This window comes from Ursus arctos, unplaced genomic scaffold (genome assembly GCF_023065955.2).
Source record: "Ursus arctos isolate Adak ecotype North America unplaced genomic scaffold, UrsArc2.0 scaffold_23, whole genome shotgun sequence".
Lineage (NCBI taxonomy): Eukaryota > Metazoa > Chordata > Mammalia > Carnivora > Ursidae > Ursus > Ursus arctos.
In genome coordinates, this window is record NW_026622908.1 from 34,723,044 (window position 1) to 34,741,268 (window position 18,225).

Here is an 18,225-nt window from a genome sequence, read left to right on the forward strand (position 1 = left end):
AATGGCTACCATATACCTCAAGTTGTAACTTATTCAACATTGGGTTCCAGGTTCAGTGATGCTGGTGAGTCTTATTCTAAACTAACTCATCTAAAAAATTGGGTTTATCTTACTCACAATGGCTTTGTCTTCTAAAATGTCATCAGATGTTTTTTCCTGAATTCCAATGACACTTGTGATGGTTGTTCCCACAGCAATTTTCCTTAATGGCCTGGATGAACAAACAAAATCTAACAGTGCTAACAGAGTTCATCCTAATGGGACTCACAGACCGTCCTGAGCTGCAGGCTCCCTTCTTCGGGCTCTTCCTCATCATCTACACAGTCTCAGTGGTGGGCAACCTGGGCATGATCATCCTCACCAAGGTGGACTCCAGGCTTCAAACACCCATGTACTTCTTCCTCAGACACCTGGCTTTCATTGATCTTGGTTATTCATCAGCTGTGGGACCCAAAATGCTGGTAAATTTAGTAACTAACCAAAATACAATCCCCTATAACTGGTGTGCTACACAGCTGGCTTTCTTCATCTTGTTCATCATCAGTGAGCTTTTCATTCTGTCGGCAATGGCCTATGACCGCTATGTGGCCATCTGTAACCCTCTGCTCTACACGATTGTTATGTCACAAAGGGTGTGCTGGGTGCTGGTAACAGTCCCCTATCTCTACAGTGCTTTTCTTTCTCTGATAATTACCATAAAGATTTTTATGTCATCCTTCTGTGGCCATAATGTCATTAGACATTTTTACTGTGACAATCTTCCCTTGTTAACTTTGCTGTGCTCAAGCTCACATGACATTGAGTTGATCATACTGATCTTTTCAGCATTCAATTTGGTTTCCTCCCTTGTGATAGTGCTTGTGTCCTACATCCTCATCCTAATGGCCATCCTCAGGATGAATTCTGCAGAGGGCAGGCACAAGGCCTTCTCCACCTGTGGATCCCACCTGACAGTGGTCATTGTGTTATACGCAACACTATTCTTCATGTACGTGCAGCCCAAATCCAGTCATTCCTTTGATACTGATAAAATTGCCTCTGTATTTTACATTTTGATCATCCCCATGCTGAATCCCATGATCTACAGCTTGAGGAACAAAGAGGTAAAAGGTGCCCTGCATAGACTATGGAAAAAATGGCAGAAACTGCCCATGTAGAATTCAATATAGACTATGTATACAATAAATTAAGTTATAGGCTCTTGTTTATTATATGACATGGGCCTTACAAAGGAGTAATGTGTAAAAGTCATGGACACCTAGAAGTATTTTTCTTGTTTTCAACTTATAGATATTTTAGTAATAATCATTATTCTGATACCAACATTTGTTTCAGCACAAGAGACTGAGTCTGGAGCACTGTTCTCACATTGCCAAGTACTTACATTGCAAATGAAGATAAGTTTTGTTCTGTTTTGTTTAAAACATATCTCTGCTTAGATAATCTTTTTAAAAAGTTTTTTGGGTCTTTATTAAATATTAAATAAATACCAGTGCCTATCACACTGGCATATGGCATAGAGATGATGGCACTTATTGTTCTTTGGAGACAGAATATATACATCAATGAATAATCAACATATCTGCCTTAATGAAACTTTATCTCTTTGTGGTGTTGTCATCTCAGATTTTGTCAAGTGATGATATGTGAACCTGTATAGGCTTGGGGAAGCAGAAATAAATGTGTGATTGTTTTCAGGTGGCATAAGTGTGTACAGTAAAAATTCTAAAAAGCCTCTTCATGCTGAAACGTTAGAAATAAAAAGTGAATTTTGCAAGACTGGCGCATACAAGGCCAGCATATAAGAGATTGTTTGTTTGTTTGTTTCCTATACACTAGAAAAAACAGGAAAAAAATAATTCTAAACCGTTCGTTTTACTAGAAATAAAAACTGAAATACCTAGGGAAAATTGTAATGAAGGATTTGCATGATTTTCTTGGAGGAAACTACAAAACTATTGCTGAATTATTAAGGAAGATGTAAGTGCACCATATACCATACCATTGCTTGGATGAAATAAATATTATGTGATGGGGCTCTTCCTCCCTAAATTATTCTACGCGTTCAATGCAGCAACAATCAAAAATCCAATAGTATTTTTAATACTCAAGTTGATTTTAAAAATTATGTGGAAATGCAAAGGATCTAGAATATATTTGAAGAAGAAAGAACACAGAGGTTCCAATAACAGATAACAATTCCTTTAATGAAGCTAGATTATTTTTTAAAATTATTTTTAAAACTAATATTTTAAAACAATCCTTCCTTCTTTCTTCATTCTTTCTTTGTCTTTTCTTCTGTCTTTTAGAATGATGGAAGCTGATTGTAAAATTTATTAGGAAAAACAAAATGCCCAAAAGTTAAAGACAGTCTTGTAGAAAGAGAATGAAGTTGCAGAAGTTACACCATGAGATTTCAGGACTTATTAAAGCTATAGTAATTAAGAAAACATTGCCCTGATTTGTCAAGTCCCTAAGGAAATAGAATGGATGTTCCTCTAAAAATTAAAAATAGAAGTACCATATGATCCAGTAATTTCACTACTGGGTATTTACCCAAAGAACATGAAAACATGAAATCAGAAATATATATGCACCCTTATATTCATTGCAACATTATTTACAGTAGACAAGATAGAGAAGCAGTCCAAGTAGCCGTTGACAGATGAATGGATTAAAATGATGTGGAATATATATACAATGGAATATTACTCAGCCATAAAAGAGAATGAGCTCTTGCCATATGTGACAACATGGGTGAACATAGAGCACATTATGGAATGTGAAACGAGTCAGACAGTAAATACAAATACCATATGAATTCACTTATATATGCAATCTAAAACACAAAACAAACAAACAAAAAGCAGAAACAGACCCATAAATTCCAAGAACAAACTGAAGGCTGCCAGAGGGGAGGGGAATACGGAGAAGGGAAAAAGGGTGAGGGGGAGTGGAAGATAGACTTCCAGTTATGGAATGAGTGAGTTATGCGATAAAAGATACAGTGTAGGAAATATAGTCGATCATATTGTAATAGCATTGTATGGTGACAGGTGGCAGCTACACTTGCGCTGAGCATAACATAACATATAAACATGTTGATCCACTATGTTGTACATCTGAAACTAATGTAACATTGTGTGTCAATTGCACTTCAATTAAAAAAAAAAGGAAAGAAAACATTTTACAGAAGTCAGGCTAATTGATCAGTGTAATAGAATGAGGACTACAGAAACAGATCCACACACACATTGTCACCTAGCGTATGATAGATGCATCGCTGTTTTCCAAAAGAGAAAGAACGATCTTTTCAATAAATGCTATTAGGTAATCTATATATTTATTTTGAGAAAGAAAAAGAATCTTGACACCTACCCAGGTCCTATACAGACTCAATTCTACTTGGATTAAAGATCTAAACATGAAATGCAAACAACATTTAAAAGGAAATCATAGTGGGACATCTTTGTGATAGAGAAATATGTACAACATTTTGAGCAGAACACACAAAACAATAACTATCTAAGATTTAAAATGATCAGTTGAACTGTTTTAAGAAATCCTGTTCATCAAAATAGTGTGAAAAGGAAACTCTCATAATGGGACAGGATACTTTTATCAGACCTACAGAATCGGAGGAAGAGCTGACAAGGGACTCAAGTACAAAATATAAAAAATATATATATATAACTCCTACAAATCCATAAATAAAATAGTTGACATGAAATACAATGCAAAGGTGACAAAAGATATTAACACCAGGTTTCAAAAGAACATGTCTTGGGGTGCCTGGGTGGCTCAGTCGTTAAGTGTCTGCCTTCGGCTCAGGGCGTGATCCCAGAGTCTTATGATCAAGCCCCGCATCAGGCTCCTCCACTGGGAGCCTGCTTCTTCCTCTCCCACTCCCCCTGCTGTGTTCCCTCTCTTGCTGGCTGTCTTTCTCTCTGTCAAATAAATAAATAAAATCTTAAAAAAAACCCAAAAAAACAAAAAACAAAAGAACATATCTAAATGGCCATTAAACACATGAAAAGGGTCTCGATTTCATTTAGCTATTAGAATAATACAAAATAAAACCACAATGCTAAGACCCCATATACATCATCATCAAAGATGAGAAAGAAAATGAGGGAAATACTAAATCTTGACAAGGATATTGAGCAACCATAACTATTTGCACTGCTGGTAGGAGTGCCCGTTGATAGAACCACTCTGGAAACTCATTGGGCAGTATTTACTGATGCTGAATATGTGTATCCTATGACTCAATAATCTCAGCGTGAAGGATACCCAATAAAAATACATGCAAGATTAGAGATTCCACCTCAGAGGTGAATGGACTGCACCTGTCCCTGTGACTAACTCAGACCAGTGACTTTTCAGAGCCCCATTAGGGTCTGATATCCCTTGGGTGATTTAGCCATCTCTTTAATAATCTGCCATGATAACTGAAGTTTCTGGGAGAATACAAGGTTGTAAACATCTTTATTATAATTTTTGGTGAGAGCTAGGCATTTGCTACGAGGCAGGAAGTTTGTACTCTTTGGATAGTAAACAGCAACAACAACAACAACAACAAAAACCCCAAAAAACGAAAAACCCCACAATCTCTGAAAAGGGAGTTTTGTTCAGAAAATTCACAATGAAACCCTAAAGATTGTCATGATTATTTTCTTTCATTTGGATCCTTAACAAAACGTCAAATATGATATTGTTATTTGTAGTTATCTGGGTGTTTTTCAGAATTCTTAAGCTCAAATAATAACAGATTTCCATAGTGTTTTCCAGCTACCTCTCAAGTAAAAGGGTCATCTCAATATGTTTATAACACTTGCAATTTCTCTGTTTCCAATATGCCGTGTGTTTCCAAAATGTACCAGTGTCCTTTGGAAATCATCACTTTTAATTGTAGGTGAGGCAAAAACAAACGATTACAGCTGTGCTATGTCTCCACCACACCATAAAGTCTGATTAGTAAGAGAACTGCCCATTTCCTTACCTACAAGCTTTGGAACAGTCTCTGAAATGCCATCAGATTGTCCCTTGAATTGCTAAATGCATATCTAATGGAAATTGGAACTAAGATTAAAATATGTACAAATATGAATTTAGGCAAAGACTTCTTGCAAAATTATGTATTTTACCTAAAATTAATGTGTCTTTTCAACTTATTTAATAGCTTTTTCTAAAACTCTCCTTATCCCCCCTTGAAAATTACTTCGATGTTTTATTATATGCACTTAAATACATATTTTATTTATCTTTCATTGCAGAATATACTTAGTGCCAATTCAGTTTAGAGAGCTTTATTTGGCAGCGGGAGGGGCAGAGCTGGGGGAATGGTTTAATTCTCTCATCTCTGTACTTAGGGTAGATTTATAATGAAGGTCCAACACTAATCTCATTGTATTTTTTACATGCTTGAATAGACTTGAGAGGAAAAAAAAAACAGATTTAAAAGGTAAGAACCAATTTACCTTCAGCAATCATATAAAATAAGGTAAGTATAAAAAGAACCATGTAAAATAAAGAGTTTAGTGCTTTACGTAGAACTCTAAAGATGATGAGAAAAAATATCTCTTATCTTTTCTCATATATAGGGGGACTGGTATTTATTAGCTTGGATTTAAATAGGGCACACGTTTTAATATTCTCATTTATTCCATGAGATTCATGATACTTTTTATATCCACTAGAAATATATCCTTACCTGTATTGTCTCCTGAGAATTAAGTTAGTGTTTCTAATAAGCCACAACCAATCTGCTTTCCATGTCTTTGGATTTGTCTCTTCTGGATATTCCATTTAATGGAATTATACAATGTGTACAATATGTGCCCTTTTATAATTGGGTTATTTTGCTTAGCATAAAGGTTTAAAGACTCATCCATGTTGTAGCATGTACCAATACTTCTTTCCTTGTATGCCTTACCAATATTCCATTGTATGGATATAACACACGTGTTATCCATTCACCAGGTTTTGGACATTTGGATTGTGTCTAAGTTTTGACTGTTAGGAACTATTTTAACTATGATGAATGCTCTTATGAACATTTACCTGCAAAATTTTTGTTGAACACTTGAGGTTGTCAATACCTTTGGGTGCATAACAAAGAATGGAATTACTGGATCATAATGGTAATTTATGGTTAACTTATTGAGTAATCATCAAACTGCTTCCACAGTGGCTGTGCCATTTTACTTTCCCAGCAGTACACAAAGTTCTAATCTCCACACCTTTTCCAGTCTTTGTGATTTTTTTTTGTCTTTTCTTTTGCAAGTCACCTTAGAGCAAGTGATGTGGTATCTCACTGTGGTTTTGATTTGCATTTTTCCAATGACTAATGACATTGAATATTTTTTCATGTGCTTATGACCATTTGTATATTTTCTGTGACAAATGTCTGTTTAAGACTTTTGCCTGTTTTTTAATTTGAGTAATTTTTATTTGAGAGGTTGAGTTATAAGAATCCGTTGGATATTTTGTACTAGGCCCTTGCCAGATATAAGATTTGTAATGTTTTCCATTATATATAATTTTTCCATTATATCTAAAAATTTATAATTTATTGCCATTATTTTTATCTTTTCTTTAATAATTTCCTTTGATACATAAAAGTCATCATTTTTTACGTTTTGATAAAATCCAATTTAGGAGTTTTTACTTTTGTTGTTTGTGCTTTTGGTGTCATGTCTAAGAAAGCTCAAATAATAACAGATTTCCATAGTGTTTTTCCATAGTCTCTTTAGAGCTCAGCTGAGCCAGGAGAGAGAGATTTGAGCTGCCAGGTGTTGGAACAGCCAATTAAAGCTCAGACCATAAATGCAAGATTTCAGCCTTTAATCACTTACTACAATGGTCATCTTAGTCATATGTCATGAAAGTTGATGATTATTCTTATATTTATTCCCAGTGTAAGTTTCCCAAATGGACTGCATGAACAAACACAATCTAATACTGTGGAGAGAATTCATTCTACTGGGAATCACAGGACCCCCCTGAGCTCCATGTTTGGACTCTTCCTCACTGTTTACCTGGTCTCGGTGGTGGGTAACCTGAGCTTGATCACCCTCACCAAGATAGACTCTGGGCTCCAAACACCCATGTACTTCTTCCTCAGACACCTGGCTCTCACTGATCTGGGTTATTCAACAGCTGTGGGAACCAAAATGTGAGTTTTATTGTGGAAGCAAATACAATCTCCTATTATTCTTGCAGCACATGGGAGCTTTCCACATTATCTATGGTCATTGTTAGTGAGCTGTTCATTCTGTCAGCTGTCCTATGATCCCTGCCATCCGTAACCCTCTGCTCCACCCTGACATCATGTCACAAAGGGTATGTCAGGTGTGGTGGCCATCCCGTCTCTCCAGCACATTTGTGTCTCTTCTAGTCACCGTCAAGATTTTAAGTTCATCCTTCTATGACTACAATATTGTCAGTCATTTCTACTGTGACAGTCTCCCCGTGTTATCTTTGTTCTGCTCAAATATGCATAAAATTGATTGATGATTTTTATTTTCTCAGTTTTTAATTTGATTGTACTGCTTCTGATAGTTCTCGTGTCTTACCTGCTGATCCTGGTAGCCATCGTTAGGATGAACTAAGCTGAGGGTCAGCACAAGGCTTTTTCCACCTGTAGGTCCCACCCAACAGTGACCACAGTGTTCTATGGGACTTTGATATTTATTAATGTACAACCTGAGTCCTTCATTCCTTTGACACTGATAAGGAGGCATCCATATTTTGCACCCTTGTTATCCCCATGCTGAATCCATTGATCTATAGTTTGAGGGAAAAAGATGTAAAATATGCAGAACAAAGGATGTGGGAAAAATTTGCAATATATTTTCTTAATTGATTGTACTATGTGGTTCCTATCAACATTAAACTTTGTTATGTGTTCCTTCAGAGAGAAAAGCAAAGATAATGAGCTCAAAATATATTTAGAGACTGACTTCTATTTACCTGTCATACTTCTAAGTGAACTTGAAGAAAGAAACATTTAGTATAGGGGCGCCTGGGTGGCACAGCGGTTAAGCGTCTGCCTTCGGCTCAGGGTGTGATCCCGGCGTTATGGGACCGAGCCCCACATCAGGCTCTTCCGCTAGGAGCCTGCTTCTTCTTCTCCCACTCCCCCTGCTGTGTTCCCTCTCTCGCTGGCTGTCTCTATCTCTGTCGAATGAATAAACAAAATCTTAAAAAAAAAAAAAAAGAAACATTTAGTATATAATATACATTAATTTAAATACCTGTAAAATTATAGCATTTTGTTAAGAAGTACATTCATATATAGTTAACCAGTAAACCCCTGCATATGAATGACACAGTGTAGATAAGATTTATATGTAGTGAAACAGACAATGAGATAAAATCAGACTAGGATTAAGAGAAAGATGAAGGGGTATAAAGTAGATTCAATTTTATAAGAAAAGGTATTTTTATGGTAAAAGTCAATCAAAAACTGGCTAATGGGACTATGTAAAGTCCATTGTATTCAATAAGTATGAAGCTTCACTTATACAAGATGATTAAGTTGTACAGATTTGTTCTAAAGCATTGTGCTATAATCACCACTACTCTATTTACTTAAATATTAGTAAAGAGTGTTGATTTCATCATATGTTTTCTTATCACAATAAAAAATAAAAAGATTTGGAAAAACAGAAAAAGGTTATATATAGCTATTAACTAGATGAGGTAGAGAAAATGGGAATGGGGAAAATGGATTAGTGCTTATTCAGCTTATATGTAATTAAATTATTAACTTAAAATAATGAATAACGTAAGATAGAACTATTTTTTCAGGTGGGAGATGGAAATTATATGGGGTTTATAATATCAATTCCTGCACATATATATACTTGTGTGCATGCATACGTAGGTGACATGTATGTGTGTTTCTTAAAAGTATTTTGAGAAGTGAAATTTTGTGATTCAGGATGGTCCTGTCCTGTATTAGAATTTCATCTTTGGACCTCAGTAAGTTTGTTATATATTGTAATCACAACTTAGGAAATGAACAATAACTTTTGTGCAATAAATAATACGCTTTAAATGAGAGATCAAACCGTAATATAAGGCATCAATAAGAATGGAACCTGTAAAAGTAATACTTTTTAAAAAAATTCTTGTGACATTGTGGGAATGTTAAATTGTTGGGGAAGTTGGCAGAGCTGATGAGGGAATAAAGTCTTGTTGACTGACCGGGGTACAGACTATCGTTGGTCACATGACTGACAATTGGCAAATAACTTTACAGAGGAAGCAACAACACCAATTTCCTGTGGATACTTGGACTTTGGAAAGGACCTCAAGGATTTCAATTCATTGAGATGAGTACGTTAAGATGTGTAAAAATTTTCATTGTTTCCACTTTATGGTCCACAATTTGCCTGTTACTTCAAAAATGGTAGAACCTGGAATATGCCAACCCCTTGTTAGATATTAGGGACACCAAGATGAAGAAGAAACAGTGTGTCTTGCCCTAACATAGTGAATATTCTAGAGAATGATATGCAAGTTCTCACTGTTTCTTTATCAAAGTTAGAGTCATATTAAAGATAGATGGCACAGCTGAAGACAATACCTCATATTTTATTTCAGAATTTTAAGATGGATATTATAGTCACTCATTCACTTATTCCTCATTCATTACATCAGTCAGCAAGTCAGTAAATATCTTTTGAACACCTACTTTTTCTTGGGTATTATTTCAGAAGCTATTAATACAAAGACAAACTATTTAGACAAACCCTTTTCATTTATAACGCTTACAGACTAGAAAATCCCACACAAGAAGTAAAATAAAATGTTATCAATATTTAATTATAATACACATGTGGGAGGGAAGATCAAAAGATCATATGAAAAATGCATTTTCCATCAAATAATTTTAATTAAAAACAGCAAAAGGACCAAGCATATGATGGGTACCCTATAAGAGTCTCTAAAATGATTGAAATTTAGTCTTTTTACAACCGTGCACATTTTGAATTTATGCTGTATATCATCTGAATCTTATGGCAGATACACAGGGCTTGATCTTGACCTGAATGGAGGCTTTGCATTCAGTTCTATTTCCAATATTCGCAGGAAAATGGAACGCGGGGGTCAGAATCCTGGGCTTTCTAACTGTTGGATTTTCTCCACCCCAGGTCCAGCAGCCACACTTTTCAATCATTACAGGGGACAATTCGAAAGAAACAAACACACAAGATGGAATCATTGCAGAGGAATGTTACTCAGTAGGACCATCTAAGAGCATCCCTAGGCTATCCCCACACTTTCCCTCTCTGGGTGCAATTGTTGTGTGGAGACTTGAATAATTGGTCTTTCTTTCCCCAGGGAATCAGAACTTTATCTGGGAATTCCTGTTTTCATGGGTAGGAACTGAACCCATTAACAAGCTTATTTCAGTGTGTGTGTCTTCAGGGACTTGAGACACTTGTAAATCTGTTCAACATGCCTCCTGCAGAATCCTCGCAGTAGGTCTCAGCAGATCCCTGGGACAGGTAGGTTCACCCCAACAATTTACTTAGTAGTCATTCTGGATGTGAAAACCAAGTATCTGGGGAGCTTTATGGATTCAAATCAGACTCAGGACTGACATGATATCTGTTCTATTCTTTTTTCTTGGGGACTCAAAACTCTGCCCAATGATGGCTACGTGGAAGAGACAGGGAAATGACTCAAACAATGCTGTCTGCTGATAAATTCAACTGTGTGAGCATTTCTACAAAATAACAAAGGGTCATTATGACGATTCTATTTCACCTTGGGATAAAGGAAATGCATTTTGCCTTCCTGACAGAATTGATGTTTCAGAAGGCACTCTGTACCAGACAGGAAGCTTCTTTTTTAAAATATATTTTATTCTAATTCAATTAATTAACATATAGTGTATTAATAGTTTCAGAGGTAGAGTTCATGGAATCTAAGAAACAGGAAGCTTCTTAAATGTCTTTGAAATACGAGAGGTCTTCTCCAAGAAAGACCGACTAAATTGCTTAACATAAAGAAAAATAAGTTTCTCCCCTTCCTAATATTCACATTGTCCAGGGGGCCAAAACTTATGATGGAAAGGTTCCATGGAGCCAACAGTCTGTATGTTGCACTGGATGCTGAGAGCTCAGAAGAAGATGCATTTTGTCCCTAACATAACCCGTTTTTAAATAAATTTAAGACAAAATTCTATTGTTAGAGAACAATGAAATATACTCTTGAAATCATTTCAGAAGATATTTAAAAACTAATATGCATATTGGTTTTAGCCAAATTGTACCATGAAATGATTAATATTAAGTGTATCTTTAGAAGTTTTCTTTTTTTTTAAGATTTTATTTATTTATTTGACAGAGAGAGGTAGTGAGAGAGGGAACACAAGCAGGGTGGTCGGAGACGGAGAAGCAGGCTTCCTGCCAAGCAGGGAGCCTGATGCGGGCCTCTATCCCAGGACCCTGGGATCATTACCTAAGGCAAAGGCAGACACTTAACAGCTGAGCCACCCAGGCACCTCTGAAGTTGGTTTTTTTTTTTTTTAACTGAGAATTGTTTATTTTGGTAGAGCTATAAAATATTTCTTTTCAGAAAAAAAGACTTGAAAAAAACTACAGATAAAAATCAAAATAACTTTTTGTGACATATGTTTAGCAAAATGAAGGATAATCTTACCTTTGTCAATAGTAATACTTCAATAGAAAAAGGAGTTAATAATAAGTAAGGATATATGCAAGTGTTCTTTTCAAAACTTAATTGCACAAGTTCAGAGTACACAATACATAATTACTGTTGGTGTGTGTTTTGCTTTTGTTAAATTAAGGATACATTTATTGAAAATATGGTATCTCAGAGTAGACATGCCCTGAGTTGCTTTGTTCGGGAAATGCTTTGCTCTAAAGTGAGTGTTGCTACAATGATTTTTTTTTTATAATAATTTTTATTTTGTTATGTTAGTCACCATACAGTACATCCTTAGTTTTTGATGCAATGTTCCATGATTCATTATTTGTGTATAACACCCAGAGCACCATGCAATATGTGCCCTCCTTACCACCCATCACCAGCCTATACCAATCCCCAACCCCCCCCCCCGAAGCCCTCAGTTTGTTTCCCAGAGTCCAAAGCTACAATGATTTTTATCATAAGCTTACCTGTGCATTTCCTTTCAGATGCAGCGAAAGGACAAGAGACACAAGCTATCTAGCACAACACACTCAGATAAGCTCATCAGATATATATTTGATGTATGAAAATTTAAAACCACAGATCTAAGAAGCAATCAATTTGTGGGAGAATGCAGCCTGATTTGTTTGTTAAATATATAGCTAGATATCATGTGCCCCAGTTGCTCGAATAAGTAAAATTATAATTTACTGCTACTCCCATTTCAGCTATGAAACTCCTAAGTGACATAGTTGAGTTTCTGGACACACACAGGAAACCACATTAGAAAATTAATCAAAAAATGCTAATAACCAGAACTGCTGATACCAATTATTTTGCATTCATTGTTAACAGACTCCGTACAAACCCGTGTTTACGTAGTATTTCATTACATTCACACAGCACAAGAATATAAACACTTGATAAAAATCCCACAGCTAGTAATTGGTGACCAAACATCCAACCAACCAAGTGACCAAACAAAGAAGCAAACAAAACACATAAAGCAAAACATAAACCATAACGTTAATCAATATTGTGTGCAGACTTTTTGCATGACTTAATCTCATTGAGCCACAATTGTCCAATCAGACATAGAAATAATTACATTCATCGTCTAGGATACTCCAGCAGAATAATGAGATCATTATTTTGAAATGGCTAGCATAGTTCTGGGCCCAGAGTCCAGTATATATTGAATAATGTCAGCACTCTTCTCCATATATTTCCCTGTACAAGGAAAACGAAGTGATCAAACTTGAGCAAATCAAACCTACAAGTAATATTTTTTAAAACATCAAAACAGATTTAAACAATTTAAAGGAAAGAAGTACAAGCTGGGGGGGGGGGGAGAAGAAAAGAAAGGGCTGCCAGGAGACCATGATAAAGCAGCATCTGAGAAGGTAGAAGTTGGAGTGACAGAAAAGACTAGATTATTTGGCAAAAGAAAGGAAATGTGATTATGTTAAAAAAAAATCAGTTTCTGAATGACACTAATAAGACTACTGAGATGTAGTCTGTTGCTGGGCAGCAGAAGGAGCATGGTATGATAGAAGCTGATAAAGAAAACTCAGGGGCGCCAGGGTGGCTCAGTCCTTAGGCATCTGCCTTCGGCTCAGGGCATGATCCCAGAGTCCTGGGATCAAGCCCCGCATCGGGCTCCCTACTCCTCTGGGAGCCTGCTTATTCCTCTCCCACTGCCCCTGCTTGTGTTCCCTCTCTCACTGTCTCTCTGTCAAATAAATAAATAAAATCTTAAAAAAAAATAACAAACCGACATACTTAAAGTATTTCCTGCAGAAATATTGAAATACCCAAGGATGAAGACAAGGTACAGGCTGCAGAGAAAGCCTGTGGTATCTAAGGAAAAAGTGACTGAACGTCACTCTCGGTCACCAACTTCTTATACAGAGCTATCTTTTATCATTGGGAGCATGTACATGTATATGTAAATATATAGTCATGCAACATTACAATCAATAGGTTTAAATATACATATAAATATTAATGCATTTAATATAGTAGATTAATATATATTCAACAAATATAAATTGTATCCAACACTGAAGTGAAAAATTAATAGCTTGGTCTAACAGTTCTAACAATCTGAAATTGGTGTCCAGAGAGTTTTTATTTCTGAATTTTGTTAAAAGATTGGGAAAAATACAATTAAAATCTGACACTTCTACCTGTGAAGAGAAATTATCCAATTTAAATGAAACAGTCTATAATATAGCATCTATGAGAAAAATCAATTAGACCATCTATTAATCTCCTCTCACTTTCCCCCTTAAAAGATGAAAGCAACAGAATAAATGGCCTCAGGAAATCTCACCCAGGTGACTGAGTTCATTCTCATGGGAGTCTCAGATCGCCCAGACCTCCAGATTCCTCTCTTCTTTGTTTTCCTGCTGATCTACGGGCTGACCATGGCAGGGAACCTGGGCATCATCACCCTCACCAGTGTTGACTCTCAGCTTCAAACGCCCATGTACTTCTTCCTCCGGCACTTGGCTATCATCAATCTCGGCGACTCTACTGTCATTGCCCCCAAAATGCTGGTAAACTTCTTGGTTTCAAAGAAAACCATATCCTACTATGGATGTGCAGCCCAGCTGGGTGGGTTCCTGGTTTTTATTGTTGGTGAGATTTTCATGCTGGCTGCAATGGCCTATGACCGCTACGTGGCTATTTGCAACCCCCTGCTCTACATGGCGGTGGTCTCTCCACAGGTCTGCATACTGCTGGTGTCCCTCACGTACCTCTACAGTCTGACCACAGCACTGACTGTCTCCTCCTGTGTGTTCTCCATGTCATACTGCTCTTCCAATGTAATCAACCATTTTTACTGTGATAATGTCCCTTTGTTGGCATTGTCCTGCTCTGATACCTACATTCCAGAAACAGTAGTGTTTACCTCTGCAGGGACCAATTTGTTCTTCTCAATGATCATTGTTCTAACATCCTACTTTCACATTGTCCTTGCCATTTTGAGGATACGCTCCTCAGAGGGCCGAAGGAAAGCCTTTTCCACCTGTGCCTCTCACATGACGGCTGTCACTGTGTTCTACGGGACCCTTCTCTTCATGTATTTGCAGCCAAGGTCCAACCACTCATTAGATACTGATAAAATGGCCTCTGTCTTCTACACCCTGGTGATACCAATGCTGAATCCCCTCATTTACAGTCTAAGGAACAGGGATGTGAAGGATGCATTGAAGAGATTCCTCAAGAACCCATGGCAGGCTTTCAAATTAATGTAAATTTAAAACTAATTGTCTTCATTTAAGGATTTGTACTTACTTCTGAAAAGCTAATCTCTGTTAAATGCAGAGGCAATAAAAGTTAAAAATTCAATGGATTTCAATAGGAAGATCTTAACCCTTTCTATTTCAACCTCAAATACCCAACTTTCCTTAATGCAAAGATGTATTAGTTGACCAAAGAAACTACACTTATTTAAGTACTAAACAATACTTTCAAAATAAATACATTTAAAGTGCAACACAACTTGTTACTGGGTTTTTTTAATTTCTAGCCTAGGATGAGAACATCTGAGAGCTGAAGAAGTTTCGTGAGAACCATTTCTAGGAAAGCAGTTGAGTCAGGTCATCGGACTTGCTCTAGATCATTGAGTTCAACTATTGAAAGTTTCACTTTTACTTTTTCCTGTATTTTATCTTTCAATTTCTCAACCTTTCAGAATCCATTTTTTATCTTGTACTTACATACATTTATATCACAGAGAAAACTTTAGGTGAAAATGAAAACTAACCCAAAAATGCTTAGATATACATGGAAACATACCATGTGGCAAAACAGAAGAAAATGTATGAATGGGGATTCCACTGTTTCAGCCCTTTCACCTGGTACGTGTACACAAAAGCAAAATGTTGATATTTATCCCAATGTGGTATAAAATTAATTTTCTCCATATCGTATTTTCCCTGGAAACACTACTGTGTAGAGTTCATTATCTGTATTTTAAAATCATAACAGCAAACATCACTTCTTTTAAGATTTTTGTTTAATGTTTTAGAGTAAAATGTTAGTAGATAAAAAGAAAAAAAAATTGTTTGCCCTTACGGTGATACCAAGTCTCAAAGACACCATGGCAAATAAATAGATAAATAGATAGATAGATAGATGATAGATAGATAGATAGATAGATAGATAGATAGATAAATGTTCATTGTCGTTCTGTGCCCTGTTTTGGTCTGTACATGCAAAATTGTGCTAACACACAATGTCATCAGGGGGTCAGGGCATGGCACGCCAGGTAAGGCAATGCCTGGAAATAAAGTAGATTTCTTTCAGGATTTATTTCAAGGAAGTCAGAAATAAGGCAAATACAGGAACTGCAACACTCAGTTTCATTAGCAAATTCCTTGATACAGTTTTAATAAGCAGAACAGCTAGCTAAAAACAGAAAAGTCACATAGGCAAAATTAGCAATAACTTGTAGCAGTGGCCTTAAAGATTTTATGTTTTATTCCTTATAAGTATATAGAAGTATATAATATAATTTATTATATGTTTATCTATTGTTTTACTTTACTATGGCTGTATTTGGCTGAAACAGGCTACAATTGGGGAAGTATATTTCCTGGCAGAAAGACATTCTCCTTGAGTCTAGTTCCGTGAACAGAATTGGAGCAACAGGGCTAAACTCACACTTGCACGTCTACCAATGTTATGTATTTTATTAAATGAACTAAAGTCAAGAATGAAAGCTGTGGTGTTGTATACTTACTAACTTGATTTACATATATGTGTTTTCTAAGCATAATTACGTTGCCATTTGTATTAGTTTCCTAGTGCTACTGAAACAAATCACCACTGAGCCAGCGGCTTGAAACAACAGCAGCTTATTACCCCACAGTTCTGGAGGTGAGAAGTTCTAAATGAGTCTCCCTGGGCTACAATCGAGATGTCCGCAGGCTGCGTTCCTTCCTGGACGGCCATGGAAGAGTCTGTTTCTTTTCCTCTTCCGGCTTCTAGAGGCAGCCCTCATCCCTTGCTTGGCAACCCCTTCCAAGCGGTGATCCCATCACTCTGACCTCTGCTTGCACTGCCACATCTCCTTCTGACTTGGACTCTCCTGCCTCCCTCTCTTTCCTGGGATTACATCGGTCCCACCCACATAGTCCAGGATAGCCTCCCCTTCTGGAGGTCCTTCACTTAATCCCATCAGCAAATCTCTTTCTGTGGAGGACAGCATGTTCACGACTCTGGGCCTCTTTGGCAGGGTAGGGGACCCATTTTCTGCCTCAGATATTTATATCCATATTGGCATATTTTGTGCAACTGGGCAACCTAAAGTCTTTCATGTCTCATTCACTCATTGGGATAGTGTCAAAAAAGCTTACACTAGTTATACTTTCCACATTTGCTACAAATTTTTTCCTAAACAATCCACACACAAAGCCCCTTTGAAGGATTAGTAGAAAGTATTTGGTTCAAAGGTTCCAAAGTGTATGCACACAAACACATGGGCTCACATATCACTTGTACACAATTAGGAATTGTAAGGATTCCAATGGAGATTTTCTTGTCCTTTAAGGTCTACATAAGTTTGGTTTGAGCTGTGAATGCCATCTCCCTGCAAGCCCATAAGCCTTCACCAGATGTTTAGATTCCCTAGGTCACATCTATCATCTCTGCTTTCCAAATGGCTATTTCCACAAGCCACCTCCATGGAAAGGAAAAAATCCTTTCAAGAAAACCATTCAAAAAAGAAGCAGAAATCACTGCAGATATGAGTTATAGGAAACAAAATAGAGTTTTCTACCAGGTCAGGTTTACATATGCTTAGAGGAACTTAACTACAACACCACAAAGTAATTTTCCACCCTATTTCTTATATCCCCCATATATATTGAGCCTTAACGTAATACGGGTGCCTTTTTCTTATTCATTCTCCTGTCTCTCCCTACTTTTCTCTCTGCATGCCAGTTAAATGCTACAGAATTTTTTTCCCTTTTATTAAACGGAACTATTATTATAAAGCCTAAGACCATTCCATAAGTAATGCCACAAGTTATCATCCTCTATTCTATGCTCCTGTCCAGAATTGGTTTTGACTCTTTCAATACATAAAGGTACTTTTAAAAACAACAACCATTGTCTAGGTTGGAGAAATTTTGTTGACAAGAAAGTTGTTGTCAAGCTCTGATAACAAACTCTTACCTCATCTGACATAATGTACATGACCTTGGGTTAACAAAATCTAAATATCAAAATATCTACTTCTTAACACCAAGCCACAAAAATAATTTGAGCTATAGGTGTCAGAAGAGGTAAGTAATGATTAAAAAAAAACAACAACTAAAATTCGTATTTCAAAGAACTAATAGATTACTGAATGATAAAGATTAATGTTTACCCAATCACAAAGTAAGTAATTTAAAACATGGACTCAGACTATATGATATCAGTTTAAAACCCTTATGAAATATTTAAGTAAAATCTTCCATGTTAAGATATGGTTGCTTAAAATATTGCCTTGAGATCGATGGATAGTCAATAAGGATGCAAACAACACTTAATAGCTGT

The 18,225-nt window shown here is 36.4% G+C and overlaps 2 protein-coding genes and 1 pseudogene across 2 annotated transcripts; all 3 read left to right on the forward strand.

Annotated features, from left to right (window-relative positions):
* The first annotated feature begins 206 nt into the window (after nt 1-206).
* LOC113249435 (olfactory receptor 8K3-like) lies at nt 207-1,157 on the forward strand. The gene has a single exon (XM_026490945.4). The coding sequence runs from the start codon at nt 207-209 to the stop codon at nt 1,155-1,157; it is 951 nt and encodes a 316-aa protein (XP_026346730.3).
* A 5,785-nt stretch (nt 1,158-6,942) lies between these two features.
* Nucleotides 6,943-7,863, forward strand: LOC113249431 (olfactory receptor 8K3-like; annotated as a pseudogene).
* A 6,122-nt stretch (nt 7,864-13,985) lies between these two features.
* On the forward strand, nt 13,986-14,933 carry LOC113249433 (olfactory receptor 8J2-like). Its single transcript, XM_026490943.3, has one exon. It carries the CDS (start codon nt 13,986-13,988, stop codon nt 14,931-14,933), a length of 948 nt encoding a protein of 315 aa, XP_026346728.2.
* The last annotated feature ends 3,292 nt before the right edge of the window (nt 14,934-18,225 follow it).

Excerpts from the sequence above, each read along its gene's own strand:
- LOC113249433 (XM_026490943.3), top strand. The coding sequence starts at position 13,986 with ATGGCCTCAGGAAATCTCACCCAGGTGACTGAGTTCATTCTCATGGGA.
- LOC113249435 (XM_026490945.4), top strand. The coding sequence starts at position 207 with ATGGCCTGGATGAACAAACAAAATCTAACAGTGCTAACAGAGTTCATC.